This window comes from Oncorhynchus clarkii, chromosome 28 (genome assembly GCF_045791955.1).
Source record: "Oncorhynchus clarkii lewisi isolate Uvic-CL-2024 chromosome 28, UVic_Ocla_1.0, whole genome shotgun sequence".
In the NCBI taxonomy this organism is placed as follows: Eukaryota; Metazoa; Chordata; class Actinopteri; order Salmoniformes; family Salmonidae; genus Oncorhynchus; species Oncorhynchus clarkii.
In genome coordinates this window covers 8,298,575-8,324,252 of record NC_092174.1, presented here as the reverse complement: position 1 = coordinate 8,324,252, position 25,678 = coordinate 8,298,575, and the positions used below count along the sequence as shown (strand labels likewise).

At 42.9% G+C, this 25,678-nt stretch overlaps 3 protein-coding genes across 4 annotated transcripts in view; 1 reads left to right on the top strand and 2 right to left on the bottom strand.

Annotated features, from left to right (window-relative positions):
* LOC139386504 (phosphoglucomutase-1-like) lies at nt 1–7,883 on the bottom strand. The gene is made up of 11 exons (XM_071132082.1): nt 7,548–7,883; nt 6,613–6,775; nt 6,194–6,340; nt 3,619–3,744; nt 2,332–2,522; nt 1,720–1,874; nt 1,428–1,543; nt 1,186–1,321; nt 659–842; nt 430–564; nt 1–296 (listed from the first exon to the last, which is right to left on the bottom strand). Exons 1-11 carry the CDS (start codon nt 7,803–7,805, stop codon nt 207–209), a joined length of 1,701 nt encoding a protein of 566 aa, XP_070988183.1. The 5' UTR covers nt 7,806–7,883; the 3' UTR covers nt 1–206.
* LOC139386503 (KN motif and ankyrin repeat domain-containing protein 4-like) overlaps nt 6,647–25,678 on the top strand; it is a 49,523-nt gene continuing 30,491 nt past the window's right edge. The window contains exon 1 of one of the 2 annotated variants that reach the window (XM_071132081.1): nt 6,647–6,792. The gene's annotated coding sequence lies outside the window, so the exon portion shown is untranslated. Of the gene's footprint in view, nt 6,793–23,760; nt 23,946–25,678 lie in introns of those variants that run through there. The other variant, XM_071132080.1, reaches the window with a different exon arrangement.
* On the bottom strand, nt 9,139–12,790 carry LOC139386505 (angiopoietin-related protein 3-like). Its single transcript, XM_071132083.1, has 7 exons — nt 11,872–12,790; nt 11,409–11,519; nt 11,169–11,292; nt 10,886–10,999; nt 10,709–10,804; nt 10,235–10,507; nt 9,139–10,024 (listed from the first exon to the last, which is right to left on the bottom strand). The coding sequence occupies exons 1-7, from the start codon at nt 12,385–12,387 to the stop codon at nt 9,822–9,824; spliced, it is 1,437 nt and encodes a 478-aa protein (XP_070988184.1). The 5' UTR covers nt 12,388–12,790; the 3' UTR covers nt 9,139–9,821.

Sequence of the window (25,678 nt, the reverse complement as noted above, 5' to 3'; positions counted from 1 at the left end):
AAGTTGAGAATGTTTTATTTTTGGTACAGTTCACTCTTTCTCAATAAGAAGCTGAGTGGTGATAGTTGGGGTTGATCTGAAAGTACAAAATCGCACAAAGATGCTTTGGATGAAGGGTAAAATGACCATCTCAGGGAAGGTAGGATGGGGAAAAGACAGTGTAGTTTGAGGCTTTTATTAGGAAGGGCAGGGGTAGTAATGGATGATCATGTGATGACTGATGGGCCACTGCGGCCTGTCCTCTCATGAAGCTGTGAAACCTTCAGGGCTACGGTAACCAAGGGTTCCAGCATCACCTGGCACACATACACACACACACACATAGGTTATACACTTAGCTACATGGCCATGATGCTATTATTAGAAACACCACAGTTTGGTAAGTGAGATCTAATCTCTGAATCATCGTTTGCCTGGTCTTAGACTTACCTGTGGGTCTCGGAAGATCTTGTCAGGGTCTTTCTCATAGCTGTCGATGTAGACCCGAACTGTTGCCCCCATACTCCCTGTTCCACTGAGCCTGTAGATGATCCGGGAGCCATCTGTGAATATTATCCTCAGGCCCTGCAAGAGAGAGGAGATGAAGATGAATTAGTCCAGTGTCACATGTAGGTCCAATTCTGCGTCCACGCCCGAAATAGCCGCCTCACTTCCTCACTTGGTTTCTGCAGATGCGCCCGTCTACGGGATCCGTGTATTCAAAGTTGTCTGCCTTCTCCACCTGGTAGAGCTTCTCCCCCACAGCGAACCGCTGGCCCATAAAGGCCTTCCCCAGTATCCTCAGCTCCAGATCCTCCATCATCTGAATGGCTGCATCCAGGTCGACTTCCTCATAGTCATACCTGCCCAAGGCAGCACAGCAGAGGATGAAATTAGAAGCTTTGGCTACGTAGCTCACGTGTTTCCTCTTTCTGAGGCCAAACCCATCTGTCATTGTCTAAGAGAATCACACTGCCACTTTTTGACACTTGCTTTCATATCATAATGTCTTTTTTTCCCCAGCTTGATTATATTTTTCCAGCGTGTTATAACAACTCTCGGTTTCACTCAGACTTGAGCAAGTAGCCAAGCCTCACTACATCTCCCTGAGAAAGTCTGTGAAGATTCAGAAAAAAAAAGATGTATGCAATGCTATGCTTTGACCACCAGAGGTCAGTACCGTGATTCACACTGTCCATTGCTCACTTGGTAAAGAAGTTCCTGCCAAACGTCTGCCAGTGGTCCTTTATGATATCCTCCACACTCTGCTTCCTCGTTGCCAGGATTGACAGCCATGCCAGCACGGCCCAAAGTCCATCCTTCTCACGGATATGGTCAGCGCCTGACATGATAGAAACAGTGTAGATTGCTTGAGGTTCTTGCAGCGTTTGCCACGTTTCTTGTAACTACAACACAGTTCCTGACATTTTGACTCACTGATGAGATACCTGTGCCGAAACTCTCTTCTCCGCACAGTGACAGCTTGCCTGCGTCCATCAGGTTGCCAAAGAACTTCCACCCCGTGGGGGTCTCGTAAAGTTCAATCTTTGTTGCCCTGGCCACACTATGAAATACAGAGAAATGGGGGGATTTAGTCATGATTATGGTTTATGATCATTCTGCACACATCTGTACATTCAATATTCAAGTTCGTTATCATTTGTTCATTGAGACAGGATGAAATGCAGTAATGGTCAATGGCTCATTTTCTCATTGGATAATGCCAGGCCGAGGCCTTACTTGTCCAGTGCAGCGCTGGTGGGCATGCTGCGGGCATAGCCTCTCACCCCTGTGTGCTGAAAGTAGGGGATGCTGAAGACATTGGCAGCGATGACAGCCACCGAGTCCGAGGGGTTGACGAAAAAGCCATGCTTACCCAGAATCATGCTACGGTCCTGGAAAACCAGACAGAGGTTAGAGGTCAGGCGACAAGAGAGAGGTCGTCATTGTAAATAAGAATGTGTTCTTAACTGGCTTGCCTAGTTAAATAAAGGTTAAGTAAAAAATAAAAAAGAGAGGGTTTAGCAGCATGGTTGGTGATTTATCTAAATACAATTCAAAGCATCTAACCCTAAAGTTGTGATAGAAGTCTTCAGTCTGTCTGGGATGCTTGATGGGTACTATTTTAACATTTCCTTAATTGTCTTGGATGAAAAATAATAAAACGTTTCTCAGTAGATTTTCAGTTGTTGTGTCAGCATTGACTGTTAAAGCACTTTAATATTTCTTGGGGGGGGGGGGGTTCTAGTTTTTTTTCTATATAAAGGAGAAATTCACAAATTAAAGATGATTACTTAAAATGGTGATCATTATTATATAGACAGTAAAATTATTGTTTGAGTTAGCACGCACACCGTCACCATCAAAGGCAGCTCCAAAATCGTACTGGCCACCCCTCATGGTCTCAACCAGGTCGGCTGCATAGGTGAGGTTGGGATCAGGGTGCTGGCCCCCAAAGTCTTGCAGGGGGACACAGTTAATGGCAGAGTTCGCAGGGGAGCCTAGCTCCTCACACAGTATCCTCTTCACATAGGGACCCATCACTGAGAAGTAGACAGAGGTACAGAGAGAGAGAGGAGGGAGGGAGAGAAAGAGGGATAGAGTCACGTTTAATAATAAACAGTTTAATGGGACAAGTGCCATGGGGTCCAAGAGACAGGATTAGAGAAATAGAGAATTTGAATTGGACAAGTCTCTAGTGTCTGATTTATAGTGTGGCTGTTGAAAGAGACTTGAATTAGGGGAATCACAGTCTTTGACAGAGTAGAGAAACAGGATTAAGGTGTGGAATTCTGTAAGTGGGTTTTGGCGGTTATGGCGAAGACATGGCAAAGAATTTGAGAGTTAAATAGTGATCGTTTGACACCGTGATGGGGACATTTGGGGAACCATAGTGATAGAGATTTTTGAGAATTGGAAGGACATTTTATTGAAAGAGTATCCTTTCTCTTAATGGATTATTTAATGATATTGACCCTCTTCCCAGTCCTGATAAAACATTTGGCAAGTACACTGTTAGCCCACAGTATCCAATTACTCATCCTCATCATAACTTTGGTCTCTCAATTTCAGAAGCTTTGAAGTCGGTTCAACATGCACACATCCTTGGGTTGACCGGCTGATTGCTTCAAGCCACATAGATATTCACTTCTTATTGGAGAGAGGGAGTAGGCATGAACGTGGAACCTTGTTAAAATTCCATTCATGTCAAGATCTTCTGCGATTTGGCAGTCTAAGGACACCGGCTTTCCTGTGCAAAGGGGGGTCCCGCCTTTGGTTTCAGTGTTATCACAGGGGAGCTGTAACCCCTCTCTCCTTAAAGACTGGATCATGTAACAGATAGTGAGATACGACAGCTGAATTCTCGACTGGGCTTCTGCTCTCACAAATCGTGCTCTGCTCATCTTTACTGTGGCACCATGTGAGATTATATGAAACCTAAGCTATATATCAACATATGCGCTTGTGGAAACAGCATAACTATAGTATAGGTTTTGCTGTAGTGTACATCTGAACAGAGCAGTCTTCTTCTTACCTCCTAATCTTGCAGAGCCAGTCAAGTGTGTCTCTGAATATTGCATATACTCCAACTACACGTCAACGTCGTAGCTGTGAAGTCTGGCACGCTAGATTACTAACCTCCATGCATGGCATCTAGCTGGATCTTGATGTGGTTCTCCCCAGACAGCAGCTCCTTCAGTGCAGCAAAGTCAAAGATGTTCCTTAGCATGTTGGCGTAAGACTCTACCGAGTCCACTATCTCTACTGTGGCAAGACAAAGAATCCCTTCAGTTGTACATCTCAATAAGCAAAGTGGGGAAACAGTTGAAAGAATAAAAATAGAAGCAATGTTCAGCAGGCAGATTAAGTCAACCCAGAAACTGTGTTGTTAAAGAGTCACATTGATCTTGCACTGCAAACTTGGACTGTCGTGGTTTTCATTTGTTTTTTTATAGTGCAAGTTTGATTTAATTCTAATATGTGAGTTTTCTCTTATTGCCTATTCTAAAACAGCCAACAAGGAACCAAACATTCAGTTTATTTCTCCAGTTCTCTTGAGCTCCTTAAACTTGGCCCCGGGGCGGCAGGGTAGCCTAGTGGTTAGAGCGTTGGACTAGTAACCGAAAGGTTGCAATCCCCGAGCTGACAAGGTACAAATCTGTCGTTCTGCCCCTGAACAGGCAGTTAACCCACTGTTCCTAGGCCGTCATTGAAAATAAGAATTTGTTCTTAACTGACTTGCCTAGTTAAATAAAGGTAAAAAAAATATTAATTGTATTTTTATTTTTAAACTTGGCCCCCCAAAAACATCTGGATCAGATGGTTTAGACACTTTCTTCTTTAAGGTTGCTTCCCCTATCATCGCCAAGCCTATGTCTGACCTTTTTAACCTCTCTGGGGAGGTTCCCATTGCTTGGAAGGTAGTTATGGTTTGTCCTTTATTTAAAGGGAGAGATCAAGCTGATCCTAACTGTTATAGGCCTATTTCTATTTTGCCCTGTTTATCAAAAGTGTTGGAAAAACTTGCAAATAATCAACTGACTGGCTTTCTTGATGTCTCTAGCATTCTCTCTGTTATGTAATCTGGTTTCCACTCAAGTTATGGATGTGTCACTGCAACCTTAAAGGTCCTCAATGATGTCACCATTTCCCTTGATTATAAGCTATGTTGTGCTGTTATTTTTATTGACTTGGCCAAAGCTCTTGATACGGTAGCACATTTCATTCTTGTGGGCCGGCTAAGGAGTATTGATGTCTTCGAGGGGTCTTTGGCCTGGTTTGCTAACTACCTCTCTCAAAGACTGCAGTGTATAAGTCGGAACATCTGCTGTCTCAGCCACTGCCTGTCACCAAGGGCCTACCCCAAGGCTCGATCCTAGGCCCAACGCTCTTCCCAATTCACATCAACAACATAGCTCAGGCAGTAGGAAGCTCTCTCATCCATTTATATGCAGATGATACAGTCTTATACTCAGCTGGTACCTCCCTGGATGTTGTGTTAAATGCTCTACAACAAAGCTTTCTTAGTGTCCAACAAGCTTTCTCTGTCCTTAACCTTGTTCTGAACACCTCCAAAACAAAGGTCATGTGGTTTGGCAAGAAGAATGCCCCTCTCCTCACAGGTGTGATTACTACCTCTGAGGGTTTAGAGCTTGATGTAGTCACCTCATACAAGCACTTGGGAGTATGGCTAGACGGTACACAGTCCTTCTCGCAGCACATATCAAAGCTGCAGTCTAAAGTTAAATCTAGACTTGGATTCCTCTATCGTATTCGCTCCTCTTTCACCCCAGCTGCCAAACTAACCCTGATTCAGATGACCATCCAACCCATGCTAGATTACGGTGATGTAATTTATAGATCGGCAGGTAAGCGTGCTCTTGAGAGGCTAGCTGTACTTTACCATTCGGCCATCAGATTTGCCACCAATGCTCCTTTTAAGATACATCACTGCACTCTATACTCTTCTGTAAACTCGTCATCTCTGTATACCCGTCGCAAGACCCACTGGTTGTTGCTTATTTATAAAACCCTCTAAGGCCTCCCTCCCCCCTATCTGAGATATCTACTGCAGCCCTCATCCTCCACATGCAACGCCCGTTCTGCCAGTCACATTCTGTAAAGGTCCCAAAAGCACACACATCCCTGGGTTGCTCCTCTTTTCAGTTCGCTGCAGCTAGTGACTGGAACGAGCTGTAACAAACACTCAAACTGGACAGTTTTATCTCAATCTCTTCATTCAAAGACTCAATCATGGACACTCTTACTGACAGTTGTGGCCGTTTTGCGTGAAGTATTGTTGTCTCTACCTACTTTCCCTTTGTGCTGTTGTCTGTGCCCAATATTGTTTGTACCGTCTTTTGTGCTGCTATCATGTTGTGCTGCTGCCACGTTGTGTTGCTACCATGTTGTTGTCATGTTGTGTTGCTACCATGCTGTTTTGTCATGTGTTGCTGCCATGCTATGTTGTCGTCTTAGGTCTCTCTTTATGCAGTGTTGTGTTGTCTCTCTTGTCGTGATCTGTGTTTTGTCCAATATTATTATTCAACTTTTTTAATCCGAGCCCCCATCCCCGCAGGAGGCCTTTTGCCTTTTGGTAGGCCGTCATTGTAAATAAGAATTTGTTCTTAACTGACTTGCCTAGTTAAATAAAGGTTCAATCAAAATAAATACAATTCTCATGTCAGGTTATGAGTGATGTGTTTGTGCTCACCTGTGAAGGGTTTGAACTTGTTCTCCAGATCAAACGTCTGTTTGCTCAGGGTAGCCAAGTCTACCCGGATCTCTGGGCAGATGGCATACTCCTCTATGGTTCTGCTGATCTGGAAGATTCTGTTGGTGACCGCATCCTGGGCTGGGCCTGGGTTGGGTCAAACAGAAGCAAGACTTAATGCTGTAGTATCCTCTGAATACACATTCAACTTCATGTCTTGTGTTACACAAGGGCACTCATTTGTGTTGATCTTAATTGTGCTGCTCTAGTCTTTTCAATTGTTAATATAGACTGAAATGGTATCAACTGTGTCAAATATCTGCATCACTGAGCATGATACGTGTGAAATGTCTCTATCTCATTTTGTAACACTCTTGGCTAACCCTTTCCTCCTGTTCCCTCTTCTCTAGTTACAGTACCTCCATTAGCAGTGTTGAACTTGATGCCAAAGTCTCCTTCGCGTCCCCCAGGGTTGTGACTGGCTGTGAGGACGATACCGCCGATGGCCTTGTACTTTCTGATCACACAGGAAACCGCTGGCGTGGACATGATCCCATGATGACCAATCACGAGCCGTCCAACCTGCCAAGATGACACAGGTCAGTTGTGTATGTTTTGGCAGGGGTGTTGTAAAGTTGACTTTCAGGTTAGCGTATCTGTCGCGGTTACATATTTGAGCAGTTATTTTGAAACAAGCCACTATCGCTTGGAGTTGAACACGTTTTATGACTGAAAGCCTCACGTTGACGGTATAGATTTCATTTGATTCCATATTTACTTCTGGATTTTAACATGAGAAGTCCATAAGCTATGGTTGCTGGTGGTTATACTTAGGACGGCCATAGAAATGACAGCGGTGGAAACACATTAGGTGCAGGTGTCATCATGTGCAACTTCCTTTTAATCCCCCTAAAAATACCCCCATCTGCAAAAGCGTCCGAGGTTCTCTAATTTATGACCCAGCACCTCGGGGCCACATTAGTGCTGGCACTGGGACAACAACAAAGCTAGTTTAAATACACATCTATTTCAAGACAGTGAGTCATCAGTTAAGAAAGTTTGTTTTCCAGACCAACTTCGAATAAGTATTCAACAACTGTGATGAACGTGGCATATGTAGACAGTCTTTCTTAAAACAGTATGTGATCCAAAGATATAAAACAACCAGTTGTTAATTTGTTAATTTCATCCGGGCATATTTTCAGACACCTTTAATCCGTTACTAATGTTTGCATGCCCTGGATAGGCCACGTGGTGTCAAATAGGTAACACCACCAACCAGTAATTTGGAAAAGGTGACACTGATACACAGTCGCCCACGTAGTGACAGGTTACAGTGACAGGTAACACTGACCCCGTTCGCAGCTGCCATCTGAACAATGACCTCGATGGCTGTTTGATTGAAGTAGCGTCCGTCTCCCCCAACTACCATTGTGGACCCCTGGCGGTCTAGCAGATCGATGGAGGAATATATACTCTGGACGAAGTTCTGAAGGTAGTTCCTTTTGGACTGAAAGACAAACACCTTCTTTCTCAGACCACTAGTACCTGGTCTCTGGTCTGGGTAAGGGGCTGTGGGTAGAGTCAGAACTTGCAGTGGACTATCATCCATTGTTTCAATGTGGTACAAAAACAAAACAACAAAAAACAAGGAAAGAGGGGTAACCTGTTGTGTAGATGTGATCCCCTGACAGTTAAAAAGGTTGTACAGGCGTAACGGGAGGGAAAAGTCTTAGCCACTCCCAGTATTTCACAGGCTGGTAGGGGGTAGTTATGGGTCCAAAAATAAACCAGGCAGGCTAATGTGTGTGCAGAGACAGATGGTAACTGAAGACGTTCCTTAGTTTGCACATTTACAGGGGGATCACTGTCAGGGCTGCAGCAGACCCTGTGTGGTCCTTCCAGGCAGTAGGTGGGAGTGCCATGTGGTTTAGGCTCTGTACTCTGCAGCTATGCTGACAATGATATTTGAGAGGTGGATGTTGTCTCCAAGTAAGAGATTCCCCCAGCACTGATTCCGGGGTCAGTTTTGATTTGAATTGACTTGCTGATGCACAGGATTGAGATGTGGTGGTAATACTAGTTGCAGACCAGTGTGAAAGGTCAACTTCTTCTCTGAGAGTAGAATGCATTGCCGCTTCATAGGGCTAATGTCGGATATTGTTTTGCTAGTGCTGCATCGCCAACATTACGGGGGTCTTTCTTTCCACTTGTCTTGTGACCCTCCAGTCAGACAAAACAATATTTCCAGTTGAAAGCTGATTTAAAGTACAGGTGCACCATTTTTGGGGGGACAAACTACTTGTGCTATAGGGCTCTGCTGCCCCACGATGTCCTCTCATTAGCTTGGTAAGAAAATATCAATTCTAGGTCTGATTTCATCAGAGATCGGTGAGATATCGGCTATTTTTTTTCAGGTCAAGGCTGAACAGTGTATACAGGGGAAGTACCTGTCGGACACTCACCATGTTGTCATACTCTCACCGAAGGCCATCCCTGTGTTTACATAAAGGGGCCAACTTGTTCGAGCCACTCCTGGCACTTTGTGTCATTGCGAAACAAGACACGAAGTACAAGGAGAGAAGTGTTAGCTAAATAGACTGGTACCCAGGCTAAACTTATTCTGCCAATCATGACACTCCCATCCCTCCCATAACCTCTGATAAGTCCATTCAAGTCCATTCCATTGAGTAGTAATAATACACTGTGTAAAGGCTTGAATAGATAGGGGTTTTAGGGTACAGTATATTTACAGGTATAGCTACTAATGGCTATAGATAGACGTGGACATAGATAGGCATATAGACATTCCAATCTTTCAACTGGATAGCCATGTTTCTGCTGATTAGCTAATTAGAAATCAAATGATTTGTGCCAGTCTTTCGGCATAGTCGAAATACCGGTGTAGTCTTTCGAGGGTAATTATTCAGAACCACACCCAGAAGTGTCATAAATATGATTTATTTTCCAGAACTGTAAAAATGTGACAAGTAACAAAAATACAGCATTTACAGTACAGATGTGCTGAGAGTCAATGTGACTAAGATCCTGGTGATAACTGCTGTCATTAAGGTGGATGCCTGTGTGCTGTCCATCCAATTCCTCACCACTTCATACCTGGTTATATTCAGACTTAAGATCTGCACGTTTAACACAAATTTGACATGAAAGAATTATGTACGTTTTGCATATTTACGAGGTTTGTGCGCAGATCACAGGTATGGAGACCGCCCACCATTAATTCATAGTTTCCAATGCTTAAACAAGAACTCTATAGGATTCCACAAATGCATTTAACAATAGGAGGATGTTATCAATCAATTTATCCCAAAAATTAGAACGCTAAACGGAGTATAAAAATGTTTGACAATTCATTTGGTTCCTTGTGTCCCAAAGCCTTTAATGCTGAAGAGGAGAAGTGAGGTCTTTTTAGATTAGCTATAAGATAAACAGTGGCTTAGAGTCTATTTAATCAACCCGGTCCCACTGTGCAGTCGACAGAAGAGACCTGACTAAACTGGCCTCCTAAATCTCCTTAAGGACTTGTTGTCAGGGACTGTCAGTCACATGTATCTTTGCCAAAGCTTGGTCAATGTCTTATTTCTGTCCATACGTCTTGTGTTTGTTCTCAGCGGAAGTTGCCTGTTTCTGAGGTGGCTGTAGTGGTGGGGGTGGAGCGAATTGAGATCTGGGTGGATCGGAGGTAGTAGGAGGCCCCTCTGGTGGGCTTCCAGTGGATTCCCCTCCTACACTCTGAACGTCCCTTGGATCTCACGTGGATGTATCTCCCGTTCAGATTGGTGTCTCCACAAGCGTTGAACCACCAGCCACCTGCGAAAGCCCAGAGGATTAGTTCAACTTGATGCTGGTGTGAAAAACAGCAAACTCCATTCAAACTAATGCTCCATCAAACCATATTCTTCATAAATTAGATTAAAATCTTTCAAGAAATAATTTAATTCAGAACAAACCCTGTACTTGAGCCTTACGATAAACCATGCATCCATAAAATGTTGTCCTCCCCAGTCCCCACTACTGTACCTGTGTAGGTGTAAGCGCAGTGTGAGTCTTCAAGGTTGTCATTGTCCCGGTCCTTAGTGGAGAACTTCATACCGGTATGGTTGCTCATTGCATCAGGCAGATTTCCGGATGCCTGTGAGAGGTGGATAGTATAGTGGGCCTCTGGTCCATCCAGAGAGAAGTTGTATTCGATGAAGCGTTTGCCCTGTTTCCAGTCCTCCAGTTGGATGTTCAGGAAAGAGCCACCTTGACTAGCCAGGGAGTGGACCTTCTTCAGACCCAGCCAGAACTCCCCTGGTAACACAGGCAAATCAACAAGGCTCAGTGCTGTACACACACACACACACACACACACACACACACACACACACACACACACACACACACACATGAGGTGATGACAGCATCAGTTCTTTAATAAAAGGACTGAGTACTCTGGCCTGGTGCACTGGTCATGAGAAAATACACGTTGCACCTCACAACTCGATCACTCACCTTGAAAGTCTCCAAATCCGTTTTCAAACTTCTCCCAATTCTGATCGAAATTCACGGACCCATCCTTCCTTCTCTGGATTATAGTAGCCCCTCCATCTGCAGAAAGGAAATAGGAAATACTTCATCAATAAATATACATTAGTACACAGCATCGGCACTACTCGTTGTCTGTCTTACCTTGATCCATGTCACAGTAGGCCATGAAGGGCTCGGATTGGTTAGGCTTGATGGTGTACATTCCACTGGCTCTCTCGCCCCTGGTAAATCGCTCACAGCAGTCTGATGGGAGATCTGTAGCACACAACCACACTCACAGTCAATCAGCAGCACTAAGGGGTGATGGATCAATCCCTCAAACATTGTGTTTTGTAGGGCCCCTAAAAACGGTAACTGTTGCCAAAGAATGAGCTAAAGGGAATACAAATCAACAAATGATCATGACTCTTTAAAGCCACCTTACCTGTCATGTCGAAGCTGCCATTTGCAGAGGTGTTGGTCAGATACCCAATGAGGTCCGGCGTGACAGACTGGAAGTTGTCAGATGGTTTCTCAATGGTCTCTTGCATGGAAGGGTTATAGGTGAGCTAAAAATGTGAAGGAATAATGTTGTGCTATAAAAATGTAGTCAATTGCCTGTTGTCATGATTGGAAGACTGTAAGGCTCAAGCTACATCATTTGTTGCACTATAGTAGCAACTACCTTCTCCTCCAGAGTCTTGATCTTGCTCCTCTGCTGAACAAGCTGGTCGCTCTGCTCTCTCACAGCCTTCAGCAGCTCAGCAATGCTTCTCTCCTGGGTGTGGATCACATCCTGAGGGACACATGATGGGACAGGGTAATTTCTCCAGGCATATTTATCATTGGGTACAATATGTCTATCTGGTAGTATTGTGCTGTTACACTTCAAGAAAAATGGAGTAGGCTAATCGCTAATGTGTGTAAAAGAACCAAAGGCGACTTTAGTTAATTTAACTTCTTGAGGTTTGTTGAAGTGTCTGAAAATCATGTAAAAATTCCCTGTAAACTTTACTTTGGTTTCTTACCATACATATATTCTACATGGATATTTTGTGAGTTTTTTGAGAATGTTAATCAGCTTTAACCCCATGCTCAATTCAAAACAGCATTTCCCCATGGGTTAAGGTCAGTTTGGGGTGACTCACCTTCATTGTGCTGATCTCAGCCAGCTGCTCGGCGGGCACCAGGCCCTGAGACAGGCCGCTCAATTTCTCCTCCAGCCCGCCCACCTTGCTTTGAAGCTGGCTACGCTCCTGCAGTATGCTCTCCACCTTGGAGTTGATCTCCAGCGATAGGCTCTTGATCTCCTCGTTGTTGGCCTTGAGTACTACCGTAGTCTTCTTCAACTCCTCCTCTTCCTCCTTGATCTCGCTAGCCAGCACAGAGAGCTGGTTGAAGGAGTGGTCGAATATGTTGAGTTTCTGGAAGATGTCATTGATCTGGCCCTTGGTCTTGTGGACGAAGTCCCTGAGGCTGTGGCCAAGCTGGAGGAGACCATTGGCCAGGAGACGCACGTCGTCCAGAGCGGCGAAGCGGGAGCGGGCCTCGACGGCGGGAACCTGAAGGAGGGGAGGGTCTTCGGACATGGGCTCCTCCTTGGTGCAGAGGACCATTGTCCAAGAAGCCACAAGTACGAACATAAAGGTTAGCGTTAGCTTCATGATGTTGGTTGTTTCTGTCTTTAGACCGTCTCGTGTTGTTGGTAGAGCTGGCCAGCCGGCCACTTGAGTCCCCTCTTCCCTTGAAAAGACGCCACAGGACACAGTACTGGGAAACTATATAGGCTGCCTTGGATGAGGTAGATTATTAACTGCCTTAGTCTCAACTGAATTTGCTTCTGCAAATATGGCTGCAGCATCCACTAGTCCAGTTTACAAAAGAGCTTAACCCTTTGATTATAGGCTTTGTTTGAAATGACTGGAGTCAGTTATTTCAGTTATGTCAGTGTTCTATTCTGAAATTCCAAACAAAAGAACTGAGTGGGCAGCTGTGTGTGATGCAATCAATTGGAATGTTCAGTTCAAAACACATTGGTGTGCCAGCCTGGTACCAGCAGCCACCAACAAATGGCTATTCCAAAATGTCCACTTCAGTGTCCCAGTCGGTGAATCATCATGGATGCCCAAATAAATTGTTGTTGGTTCTCAATGGTGGGGCCAAAGTCCCAAAATATATTTGCACTTGGAACAGTGTGCACTATTATCAACAACATCTGTGCATAACATGTTATATCTGATTTGAGTTTATTTTCTTCCTTTGTATAGACATTCATATCATTCACGTTTGGAGAGTCGCAGGTAATGAAGGGTCTGTTTGTCTCTCTCAGTGAAAGAGGTCCTAATGAGACTGGGTTGTAAACTTCTGATGACCCAGTTTACACATTATATTGATTGTGTAACATGTCCTACAGGTGTAGGACCTTAATTGTATCACTATTTTGTTGCTGAGAAATGTCCTGCGCCACAGGAAATGCAGATGAGCTTCAAGATGTACATAAATTCAATGACAACCCACACTAAAACAGTTATATTAACATTGCTGCACTTTTCATGTATCCTCATTTTGACCAGCTAATAGCCTAACCACAGATCAAGAAACATTATTGACAAAATGTTAAAATCCTGTTGCTGCCGGATAATTTTGCTACGACAATACAGGTGTAATTAAGATCCTACATTGTCCTATAGTTTTGCAATATTTTCTTTAAGCAATTTTTTTTACCCGAGAAAAGGTCAATGATGTATAACTAAGGTTGGAAATGTAAGCAGTGTAAATATTTTAATGGCAACCCTCTGCAATGACTGAGAATGTACGGTCAACATTTCACTCTGAGATCACCGTGACATATTTTTGGTGCGTCTGATTAAATCCCCATGGGAGCATATCAGAGTTGCGGACATTCCTTTTCTACTTGTGCATCTATCCTACAAAATCGTGTAATCATTCCTACTGATACAGCTGATACTGCTACATGTATAGTAGCGGTGATATCCCAGCTAGCACACAACGTTCTGAGAACCATATATATCTTAGAGCTTGACTAATTCCATGGATAGAGAACATAATATCATAGCTTCTAATCTCACTGATGCCGTGCCACAATAAAGTATGTGTCTGCATGATTACTGCCTAAGCACATTCTTTCCATGTGTCCTATCTGTGCTTGAAACATCTCAGTGTAAGGTTTATGGAAGTTATTCAAAACCCTCAAAATAACCTATAATTTACATTCTCAGAGCGTTAATAAAACCTCTCATCTGGTTTTTAAGGAACCAGATAAAAACGTTCTCAGAACCTCCCTGCAACCTAAAAAATAAATGTTCCAAGAACAGGTGTAATTTTCACTTCTGTTCTCAGAACAATTAAAAAACATTTAACTTTCCGGTAATTAAACATATGGCTTCTGTTCCCACAACCAATGTGAAACCAAAAACAAACGTTCCCACAACTTCCAAAGATCCAAATGTGCTAGCTGGGTAGTGTGTGACTTTCTTTATTTTTATACAGTTTATTCTTCCTTAGTCAGCACCTCCACAAACATTTTTGGGTGTGTGTCAGATCATGCTTTTTAATAGTCTATGTAAGAACCCCCAAAAAATTAAGCGCAATTGGCTATGCAAAATGGATGTCCTATGTAGTTGCACCGCAAAAATAACAAGACAGGCATTAAAAGTAATGGTTGCCTTGGTTGTCAACAGTCTTTTGGTTGTTGTCGTCTTTTGACTGTGGAACCAAAGGAATACAAAAAATACAAAAAGGCAACGAGTATGATGCTGTGAACTATTTACACAAATATACAGTATACAAGTAGAACCAGATACCATATTATATTACTGCAACGCATTTCGACCAAACAGGTCTTACTCATCTGACCAACCAAAGGATACTCAAACATTCTCATAGTGACGCAGAAACCTAAGGTAGAGAAGGCTGAGTGGAGTTCCCACATTCGTGTTTTAGCGGCAAAGAAAGCTAGATTGAATTAGCTGTATCCCTGAAAACCACATGCTTCCAGTTGTTGGCAGCTCCACTAAGGGTGGTGATGCAGGAGCAGCTACTCTCCCCAATCAGGGTGGAATTTTGCCAAATTTTGTAAAGCGTTGCAACTATACAGTGTAGCCATTTTGCATAGCTAATTGTGGTCTTGCATTCTGTAAACACTCAATTAGGCTTCAAAATTGTCTCGGTGAGGAAAACCTGATTTTACCAATTGATCTTTAAACTCTAATATGTATTTGATGTTTAATAGATTTCCATCCAAATTGGAAAAATAGCTTTTTAGATAAACTATTTCTCAAGCAAGAATTTTGCTATGACTGTTTGGGAGTGGTCTAAATGGGGAGGGGGAAACTGAAAACTAGCTGTTATTGGCAGAGAGGTTTTGAACTCCCTTTGTTATTGGTCTATTAATAAATTTACCGTATGGTGATGTCACCATTGAAAGCCGGTCCATGCAAACCTGCTGATTAGAAAGTCCTGCGTAGACTGTATTATCAACCTGCAACTATTAGGAAATAACACTGATCACATTTACAGTGTTATTCACAAGTTTACAGTGTTAGTTTCATCAGAATTTTGACTGCACTGGGCCTAAAGATTCAGTAAGTTTGACAGTTGATAACTAGTTGTTTTCCTTAAACTGTATGTGGCCAAGAAATTGGCACGCTATATGAGTGTACAGGGGAATTTTATACAGAGACAGGTGAATATTACATGTCTTTGATCCTTGACATATAAACTCAGCAAAAAAAGAAACGTCCGCTCACTGTCAACTGAGTTTATTTTCAGCAAACTTAACATGTGTAAATATTTGCATGAACATATCAAGATTCAACAACAGACATATAAACTTAACAAGTTCCACAGACATGTGACTAACAGAAATTGAACAATGTATCCCTGAACCATCGGGGGGACCAGCCAGTCCTGGCTGGTCCAGAGACTGTGGGTTTGTGCCCATAGGCGACGTTGTTGCCGGTGATGTCTGGTGAGGACCTGCCTTACAACAGGCTTACAAGCCCTCAATCCAGCCTCTCAGCCTATTGCGAAATGTCTGAGCACTGATGGAGGGATTGTGCGTTCCTGGTGTAGCTCGGGCAGTTGTTGTTGCCATCCTGTACCTGTCCCGCAGGTGTGATATTTGGATGTACCAATCCTTTGCAGGTGTTGTCTGCCACTGCGAGGATGATCAGCTGTCCATCCTGTCTCCATGTAGCGCTGTCTTAGGCGTCTCACAGTACAGGCATTGCAAGTTATTGCCCTGGCCACATCTGCAGTTCTCATGCCTCCTTGCAGCATGCCTAAGGCACGTTCACGCAGATGAGCAGGGACCCTGGGCATCATTCTTTTGGTGTTTTTCAGAGTCAGTAGAAAGGCCTCTTTAGTGTCCTAAGTTTTCATAACTGTGACCTTAATTGCCTACTGTCTGTAAGGTGTTAGTGCCTTAACGACCTTTCCACAGGTGCATGTTCATTAATTGTTTATGGTTCATTGAACAAGCATGGGAAACAATGTTTAAACCCTTTACAATGAAGATCTGTGAAGTTATTTGATTTTTACGAATTATCTTTGAAAGACAGTTTCTTTTTTTGTTGAGTTTACTTACAGCACTTTATATGTACAGTTGAAGTCAGAAGTTTACATACACTCAAGTTGGAGTCATTAAAACTCGTTTTTCAACCACTCTAACAAATTTCTTGTAAACAAAATATAGTTTTGGCAAGTTGGTTAGGACATCTACTTTGTATATGACACAAGTAATTTTTCCAACAATTGTTTACAGACAGATTATTTCACTTACTTATTTTCACTTTAGAAGCTTCTGTTAGGGTAATTGACATAATTTGAGTCAATTGGAGGTGTACCTGTGGATGTATTTCAAGGCCTACCTTCAAACTCAGTGCCTCTTGGCTTGGCATCATGGGGAAATCAAAAGAAATCAGCCAAGACCTCAGAAAAATAATTGTAAACCTCCACAAGTCTGGTTCATCCTTGGGAGCAATTTCCAAATGCCTGAAGGCACCACGTTCATCTGTACAAACAATAGTACACTTGCATAAACACCTTGAGACCACGTAGCCGTCATACCGCTCCGGAAGGAGACACAGTCTGTCTCCTAGAGATGCACGTACTTTGGTATGAAAAGTGCAAATCAATCGCAGAACAACAGCCAAGGACCTTGTGAAGATGCTGGAGGAAACAGGCACAAAAGTATCTTTATCCACAGTCAAATTTGTCCTATATCGACATAACCTGAAAGGCCCTTCAGCAAGGAAGAAGCCACTGCTCCAAAACCGCCATAAAAAAGGCAGACTATGGTTTGCAACTGCACATGGGGACAAAGATCGTACTTTTTGGAGAAATGTGCTCTGGTCTGATGAAACAAAAATAGAACTGTTTGGCCATAATGACCATCGTTATGTTTGGAGGAAAAAGGAGAAGGCTTGCAAGCTGAAGAACACCATCCTAAACGTGAAGCACGGGGGTGGCAGCATCATGTTGTGGGGTACTTTGCTGCAGGACGGACTGGTGCACTTCACAAAATAGATGGCATCATGAGGTAGGAAAATTATTTGGATATATTGAAGCAACATCTCAAGACATCAGTCAGGAAGTTAAAGCTTGGTCTTCCAAATGGACAATGACCCCAAGCATATTCCAAAGTTGTGGTAAAATGACTTAAGGACAACAAAGTCAAGGTACTGGAGTGGCCATCACAAAGCCCTGACCTCAATCCTATAGATAATTTGGAGGGCAGAACTGAAAAAGTGTGTGCGAGCAAGGAGTTCTACAAACCTGACTCAGTTACACCAGCTTTGTCAGGAGGAATGGGCCAAAATTCACCCAACTTATTGTGGGAAGCTTGTGGAAGGCTACCCGAAACGTTTGACCCAAGTTAAACAATTTTAAGGCAATGCTACCAAATACTAATTGAGTGTATTTAAACTTCTGACCCACTGGGAATGTGATGAAAGAAATAAAAGCTGAAATAAATCATTCTCTCTACTATTATTCTGACATTTCACGTTCTTAAAATAAAGTGGTGATCCTAACTTACCTAAAACAGGGAATTTTTAATTGGATTAAATGTCAGGAATTGTGAAGAACTGAGTTTAAATGTATTTGGCTAAGGTGTATGTAAACTTCCGACTTCAACTGTAATTCCTAAAATGCTTCCAGTCTCAGTGTGCCTAAGTATCCACAAGGCCACAGATTTGGTCACATACAGTACATATACATAATACTTTTGTGGGTGTGGATTCTAGTAAAGAAGTTGTGATTGGTCCTTCTTGTTGAAAAGGCCAGCTGTGTTTAAGGGTCTGTGAACTTCCGATCAAGGGGAGGCACCCGCATCATAGAGGACTATACCAACACAGTCAATATGTAACAGATAACCACAGTGGCCTACAGTAGCATAGAGTTACATAATGCACATCAAATTAGGAGTCTGCTGGGACTGTCAAACCCAATGGCACCTACCTATTGATTGTGTATCACTTCCAATAGAATTTCTATTTTCAGTTTTCTATTTTCACACTATGCTATTGATACTGACTAAATGTGGGTTGAAAAGTTACCCACAAATATCATCACAGTAACACTTTAACCTAAAGCCTCAATTATAAAGGCTCATATAGTAGATGCTTAAAATAAGTTATAGAGCATTATATCTGCAGGCGTTAGGTAAAGTGTTACCAGTATCACATGTAAACCTTGTAAAAGCAACAATCTCCCCGATTGAACATCTTCTACACCGGCTATTCCCAAACTGGGGTACACGCTTATGCTGTCGGGGGGTACACCAAATAACAGTCCATTTAGATTTTCCAACGGGGCTATGCATTTGGGTGAGGTGTTTTTCTCGCCTGAGTAGCCTTGTTTCACTGCCAAAAATAAAATGAAACCATCTACAGTAGTGTTCAGCGAAATAACAACACAATGTCAAATACAGGTAGCCTAGTCAAATAATTTACATCCAATCACATTAACCGTTACTCTCTCATGGGAATTCTAATAACGGTCCGTATGTAGCCAAACGTAGCTGCTGCTCATTCTGATTGCTCAAAAATTGATAAATGGTTAAAGAAAAGTAAGGCCCGTGTCCATAGAGACACATACCTGCTCTACTGGTAGTACTGCTACTGCCAGCAGTACTACATCTGCACCTGTCAATGACACAAGTTGTTCTGCTTCCACGAGCACATCCAATGCTAGCATCAGTAATTCTACATTTGTTGCTAGCCCAGCTATCATGGACACTGACAGTTGTGAATCTGATGCAGCGGAAGAGCTACTGCCCCCTTACCCGGGAAAGCACCGAACAACAGACAGGGACGTTGGACCATCGAAGAGGTGCAAATATGATGAGAAATACATTGATTTGTGGTTCACTTATATTGTGAGTAGTGCCTTTCCTCAGCCACAGTGTGTTATATGTGCAAAAGTACTATCTCACAACTCGATGAAACCTTCACTCTTGTGCAGACATTTAGAAACGAAACATGCCAATTTGAAAAATAAGCGACAGGAGTTTTTTGAGTGAGAATTAAGACGACTTTCGAGTAGTAAGACATGTATAAAAGCAACAGATACCATTAATTAGAAGGGGCTAGAAGCGTCTTATGTGGTGAGATACTGAGTGGCTAGGACAGGCAAACCCCATACTATTGTGGAGGACTTAATTCTTCCTGCTGCCGCGGATATGGCTGGGACAGTACTGGGGGAAAAGGCCCAAAAAACTATACAGACAATGTCTTCATTAAACAACACTGTTTCAAGAGGCATCAGTGACATGGCAGGAGATGTTTTGCAACAATTACTGCTTCGCATACAAGCAAGTGAATTCTATGCGTTACAGCTGGATAAGTCAACAGATGTGGCGGGCCTGGCACAGCTCCTGGTATATGTCCGTTACATTTATGGGGGGTCAATTAAAACCTCTTAGTGATCCCTTCACACGCCAATCCGGTTAAGTGGGATAGATTTGACAACATCCAGTGAAATTGCAGAGCGCCAAATAAGGAAGACACCCTCTTCTGCAAACCACTGGAAACCAGGACAACAGGTGAGGATATTTTTAAAGTACTGGACAGCTTTGTGACATCAAATGGACTTTGGTGATCAAGATCTGTTGGTATGTGTACTGATGGCACAAAGGTCATGACAGGGAGACATAGTGGAGTGGTAACGCGCGTGCAAGCAGTTGCTCCTGAAGCCACTTGGGTACACTGCAGCATCCCCCGAGAGGATCTTGCTGTCAGAAGGTGGGTGTAGCTGGTATATGAAGTCAGGCGCAGGAGAGCAGAATGAGTGAGCAACGTACTTTACTCAAAATAAAGGCACAAGGTAAACATACACTTGACCAACAATAAACGGTAATCAATTACGCACGGGTCTAAACAGCACCCGTCGAAAACCAGCCAAAACGTGCCGAATGAACATAGAAACAATCATGCACAAAAACACGGGGGAAACAGAGGGTTAAATACATGAACATGTAATTGGGGAATGAAACCAGCTGTGTAGAAAACAAAGACAAAACAAATGGAAAATGAAAGGTGGATCGGCGATGGCTAGAAGACCGGTGACGTCGACCGCGTACGGCGAACGCCGCCCGAACAAGGAGAAAGTCTTCGGCGGAAGTCGTGACACTTGCTGCCATGGAAATGCCTGACAACTTGAAAGACGTTTTGGACATTACAGTGAAAATGGTTAACGTTGTTGAAGCAAGGCCCCTGAACTCTCGTGTATTTTCTGCAATATGCTTTTACAACATACGCTGGTTATCAAGGGGCAAAGAATTGAAACATTTTTTTAAAATTGAGAGACGAGATGAAAGTTTTCTTTACTGACCATAATTTTCACTTGTCTGACCGCTTGCATGATGACAAGTTTTTCATACAACTGGCCTATCTGGGTGATGTTTTTTCTTGCTTGAATGATCTGAATCTATGATTACAGGGATTCTCCGTAACTATATTCAATGTGCGGGACAAAATTAAGGCTATGATTAAATTGGTGCTCGTCTCTGTCTGCATTAACAAGGACAACACACAGGTCTTTCCATCATTGTATGATTTGTTTTGTGTGCAAATTAACTCAAGCTTATGGGGAAAATGTAAAATGTGATATAGTGAAGCACCTGAGTGACCTGGGTGCGCAATTGCAACAATTTAATCAGAAGCCACCTCTAGATTTCTGGATTGGGCTGCGCTCAGAGTATCTTGCCTTGGCTGTTAAGACACTGATGCCCTTTGCAACCACGTAGCTATGTGAGAGTGGATTCTCAGACCTCACTGCCATGAAAACTAAATACAGGCACAGACTGTGTGTGGAAATGATTTGCCCCACTTCCCAAGACTCTCTCCAATACAACATTGCAGAGTTTATGTGCATCCTTTCAAGCATACCCTTCTCATTAACCTGTGGTGAGTTATTCACAATTTGTGATGACCAACTAAGGTTTAATATGTAAGATGGCTAAATAAAGAGCAACATGATTTATGATTATTATGTTATTTTCTGTGCCCTGGTTCTATAAGAGCTCTTTGTCACTTCCCACGAGCCGGGTTGTGACAAAAACTCACACTCATTCTTATGTTTAATTCATGTAGGCTTACAATGATGGCAACAAAAAAAAAAATTGAGAGTGCGCTGACCCTGGTGCTAGAGGGGGTACACAGCTGGAGGTTGAATGTTTGAAAGGGTCCTGGACTATAAAACGTTTGGGAACCACTGTTCTACACCAAACCTTGGGATATTGTTTATATAGATATATATATATTTTTTAAACTACTAACCTTAGTTACAACTTTATGTGATGATCACCTTTCATCACTAGAGGGCATTCTTGGCAAATGAACAAGATAGGCAAAAGGGGAAAGTTTACATTGAAAATGCATGTACAGTAGACAGAACAAGGATTTGTACAGGTAAAAACAAAACCTCTACATAATTTGCTGTCTTGGTACAAATCAAAAGATAATGATCTTCAACTAGCCTACATTAGCACTTAAAAGGGGTAGTTCACCCAAAAGACAAAATTACATATTGGTTTCCTTACCTTGTAAGCAGCCTATGGACTAGGTATGACAGCAGTCCATGCTTTGGTTTTGTTTACCTGGCCACTGTTTCAAATGGTAACGTTTTAGCATTTCTGGCACAAATCCAATGCAAGTCATTGGTACTTACACTGAGTATACCAAACATCAGGAACACCTTCCTAATATTGATTTGCACCCCCTTCATCAGAGTATGGACTCTTACATACAAGGTGTCGAAAACGTTCCACAGAGATGCTGGCCCATGTTGACTCCAATGCTTCCCACAGTTGTGTCAAGTCGGCTGGATGTCCTTTGGGTGGGAGACGATTCTTGATACATAAGGAAAACCGTTGAGTGTGAAAAGCCCATCAGTGTTGCAGTTCTTGACATAAACAGGTGAGCCTGGCACGTACTACCATGCCCCATACAAAGGCACTTACATGTTTTGTCTTGTTGAATGGGACACACACAATCCATGTCTCAATTATCTCAAGGCTTGAAAATACTTATTTAACCTGTCTCCTCCCCTTAATCTACACTGATTTAAGTGTATTTAAAAAGGGACAGCAATAAGGGATCCTAGCTTTCACCTTAATTCACCTGGTCAATCTATGCCATGGAAAGAGCAGGTGTTCTTAATGTTTTGTATACTTAGTGCATATTAGCATTTTCACACTTCATGTGCAAATCATGTCCAAGTACCTTCCAACTGCAATCAATTTTTAAATACTTTAGGATGATTTCTTCTCTTTATACTGTAGCTGCCATAACCAACTAAAGCAGCTCTGAGTTTTCTGTTGTGTACACTGCAGTATGTGGTCAGTCAGCAGTGCTTTTGTCCAATAAAATGTTTTTTTTTGCCCTCAGTAAAACCACAATCCCTTTCGGAGTCAGTGGTCTGTGTGTGTAATGGAAAAGGAGCCTTTCTTCGCTAATTCCTTTTCCATCCGTGTTATGAACACTGTGAATGTGAAATGCTGTGGTTATGGCTCTGTGGGCATCTCTTTCTGCTTAATGGAATTCTGAATGTTATTTTGAGTAAGTCAATAAGATGTGTCGTTAGTTTGTGCACAGGCTGCAAACTTGTTGAAATATTTCCGTTTTTTTTTAGGGGTACATTCTTCCTCTATTGCTGCTTGGATTATATTTATCTTGGCCTAAGAAGATTGCCCCACTTCACAAACAACACACACACACACACACACACACACACACACACACACACACACACACACACACACACACACACACACACACACACACACACACCTCTTAATTGCTCTAGCAAACAGTAGCTTGGTGGAAGGATGGGTCATAGGGCTCCTTGGTGGAAGGAGGGGTCGCAGGGCTGGTTTTTGACAATAATGGCCTTACGACAAGGGGACGATTGTAGCATTGTGAAGAGGGGGTAGACAGGATGGTGGTCAAGGGGGGATAGGGAACTCATGAGGAATAAGAGGTATGTCCTGTGCATTAACCCCTGTGAATTGCCCCCCACATCTCTGCCTCCTTGTTATTTTCTTGATTATAAAGGGCGGTCACAGTCCACATTACAGAGGATAAGTTTGCACCAGTTGCCTGTGTGTATGTGTGTCCATGCATATGAAGTGCCATTTGCTGAGTTAAAAAAGAACTGTGTGTGTGTGTGGTGTGAGTATTTTCATGTATAAAAATGCATTACTTGAGTGAAAAAATAACTGTGTGTCTGTGTGTTTTGAGGGAACACTGCACACAGTACCCTCACTGACTACCTAGGGGAGTTTATTTTGAAAACCCACTACCAGCTGCCAGGGTTTGGGGTGAGCTGCTTTGAGTAAGGGTCACCACCTGCATGCTCCTATTGGTCGATATCCTATGACATGGGTGTGGCCGCTCTGTGTGGGCCCCCACCCGCAGTCTCATTGGACAGAGGGAGAAAGTCATGCTCTGAAACCCCTCCCCACTCTGCTCTTTACACACAACAACAAAACTTGTGCTATGAGAGGATTCTAAAGAGGTATTTGCCAAGCAGCCACGGCATCCCACTCTCCCTGATGGTACCTCCTTCTAGGAGAGAGACAGACAGGCAGGGCTGAGATGAGAGAGAAGTGACTGGAGAAGTACTGGAACTCAGACTGGAGTGGATACTCTGACACCCTCACATCAGGTTACAGTGGAGAACACCAGAATTGTTAAAGGTAAGAGAAAGTTGCTTTTTCTTCTATTTCTCTGCTAGTTGAATGTGCTGTTATTGACCGTGGGTAGAAGTTGGTCATTCAAATAAGAATGGGTTGTTTTAATCTTAGAACTATAGAATAGATAGGAAAGTGTTATTTAGTAGTCTGAACAAATCAGGCATACAGGTTGGATTTGGTGCACTTAATGACCATCTGATAGACATCTGCACTCTTAGAAAAAAAGGGTCTTCAGCTGTTCCCATAAGAAAACCCTTTTTGGTTCCAGGTAGAACCCTTTTTTGGTTTCCAATTAGAACCCTCTGTGGAAATGGTTCTACTGGAACCAAAAGGGTTCTATCTGGAACCAAAAAAGGTTCTTCAAAAGGTTCTCCTATTGGTTCTCCTATTGGGACAGCCAAATAACCCTTTAAGGTTCGAGATAGGGGGAAAAAAGGTGCTAAGAGTGTGACCTCTAAAAATCGATTGTCTATCACACATGCATTACCTCTCAACCCCTCACACACACACATATAAACTCACACACTCACTCACTCACTCACTCACTCACTCACTCACTCACTCACTGTTTTGGCCCAAGCATTTAAAATACAATGCTGTTTTTCCTCCCTGCGTGAAAGCCCCACTGGCAGCTTTTATCCTATGGACTTATGTCCTGCACACAGAGCGGAGATTGAGACCCTGTTGCTGTTGGAGAGACACCAGGACAGAACAAACTGGATGGAGCGATAGAGAGAAAGTGTGTGTGCGTGCATGTGTGTGAGACACAAAGACACAGAAAGAGAGAGAGTTGGGAGGAGAAAAAGAGGGGTTAGGTGGAGGGAGTTGGAGTCATAGAAGTTGGCTTTAGTTTCTAAACCAAGTCCAAATAGAAGACAAGGAATGAGGTTGTGTGCTGGAAAAACCACACAGTCAGCATGTCCATACTGGAGGAAGAAAATATCCCTTTTTTAAAGAACAGAACAGAGAGAGAGGGAGTTAAAGACAGACACATGCTGTACACATACATGTAAATGGTTATTGAGAACTTAAGAAGGGCCCACAGGATACCATAGGATATCCAAGTCACTGCCCCCTCCAGTTGTAGAGTGTGTCCCAAATGGCACTGTATTCCCTATATAGTGTACTACTGTCGGCCAGAGCCATTCTCGAGTCCACAGCACTTTGTAAGTAGCACTTTGGGTTTGGGAAAAAGTGCATCACAAATAAACTGCATACACGTCACCACCACAGTTAACAAGAGAGAGAGAGAGAGAGAGAGAGAGAGAGAGAGAGAGAGAGAGAATCATCTGATCTTAGCAGGATAATCAGTCCAGGAACAGCTGAAAAAATTGGTAGTCTTCATGTTCATGTTCTACAACATTCTTCACAAAGCTTATATCAGAGCCCAATTCCCAAGGCTGAAAACTCTGAACTCTTTATTTAAGTGTAGCAACTGATGTAGCAACGTCAAGGTAGCCTGGTCCCAGATGTGTTTGTGCTGGCCAATTATGGTCATTGTCACATCGATAGGTGTTGGCAAGACAGCACAAATAGATCTGGGACCAGGCTAACTTCGAGGTGTTCCAGGAACAACAATCCATACAATGTGTGTATGTGCCCATTACATGTCAGTTGTTTGTCCCTCAGCCCAAACTAATATCTGAAATGTGATAATCTGCAGCAGAGGCCTCAATGTTTTAAAACATGTCTTCTTGGTGAGGCTACCGTTTTAAGTGTCATGTGTTCAAATTTAA

What these genes read in the sequence shown, in the direction of transcription:
- LOC139386505 (XM_071132083.1), bottom strand. Translation starts at nt 12,387, where the DNA reads ATGAAGCTAACGCTAACCTTTATGTTCGTACTTGTGGCTTCTTGGACA. An exon ending in CTGAGATCAGCACAATGAAG is followed by an intron (nt 11,520 to 11,871) that starts GTGAGTCACCCC and finishes TGTGTCCCTCAG; the next exon opens with GATGTGATCCACACCCAGGA. An exon ending in CTGCGCTTACACCTACACAG is followed by an intron (nt 10,025 to 10,234) that starts GTACAGTAGTGG and finishes GGGCTTTCGCAG; the next exon opens with GTGGCTGGTGGTTCAACGCT.
- LOC139386504 (XM_071132082.1), bottom strand. Translation starts at nt 7,805, where the DNA reads ATGGATGATAGTCCACTGCAAGTTCTGACTCTACCCACAGCCCCTTAC. An exon ending in AGATGGCAGCTGCGAACGGG is followed by an intron (nt 6,776 to 7,547) that starts GTCAGTGTTACC and finishes TCATCTTGGCAG; the next exon opens with GTTGGACGGCTCGTGATTGG. An exon ending in GGCGCATCTGCAGAAACCAA is followed by an intron (nt 565 to 658) that starts GTGAGGAAGTGA and finishes TCTCTCTTGCAG; the next exon opens with GGCCTGAGGATAATATTCAC.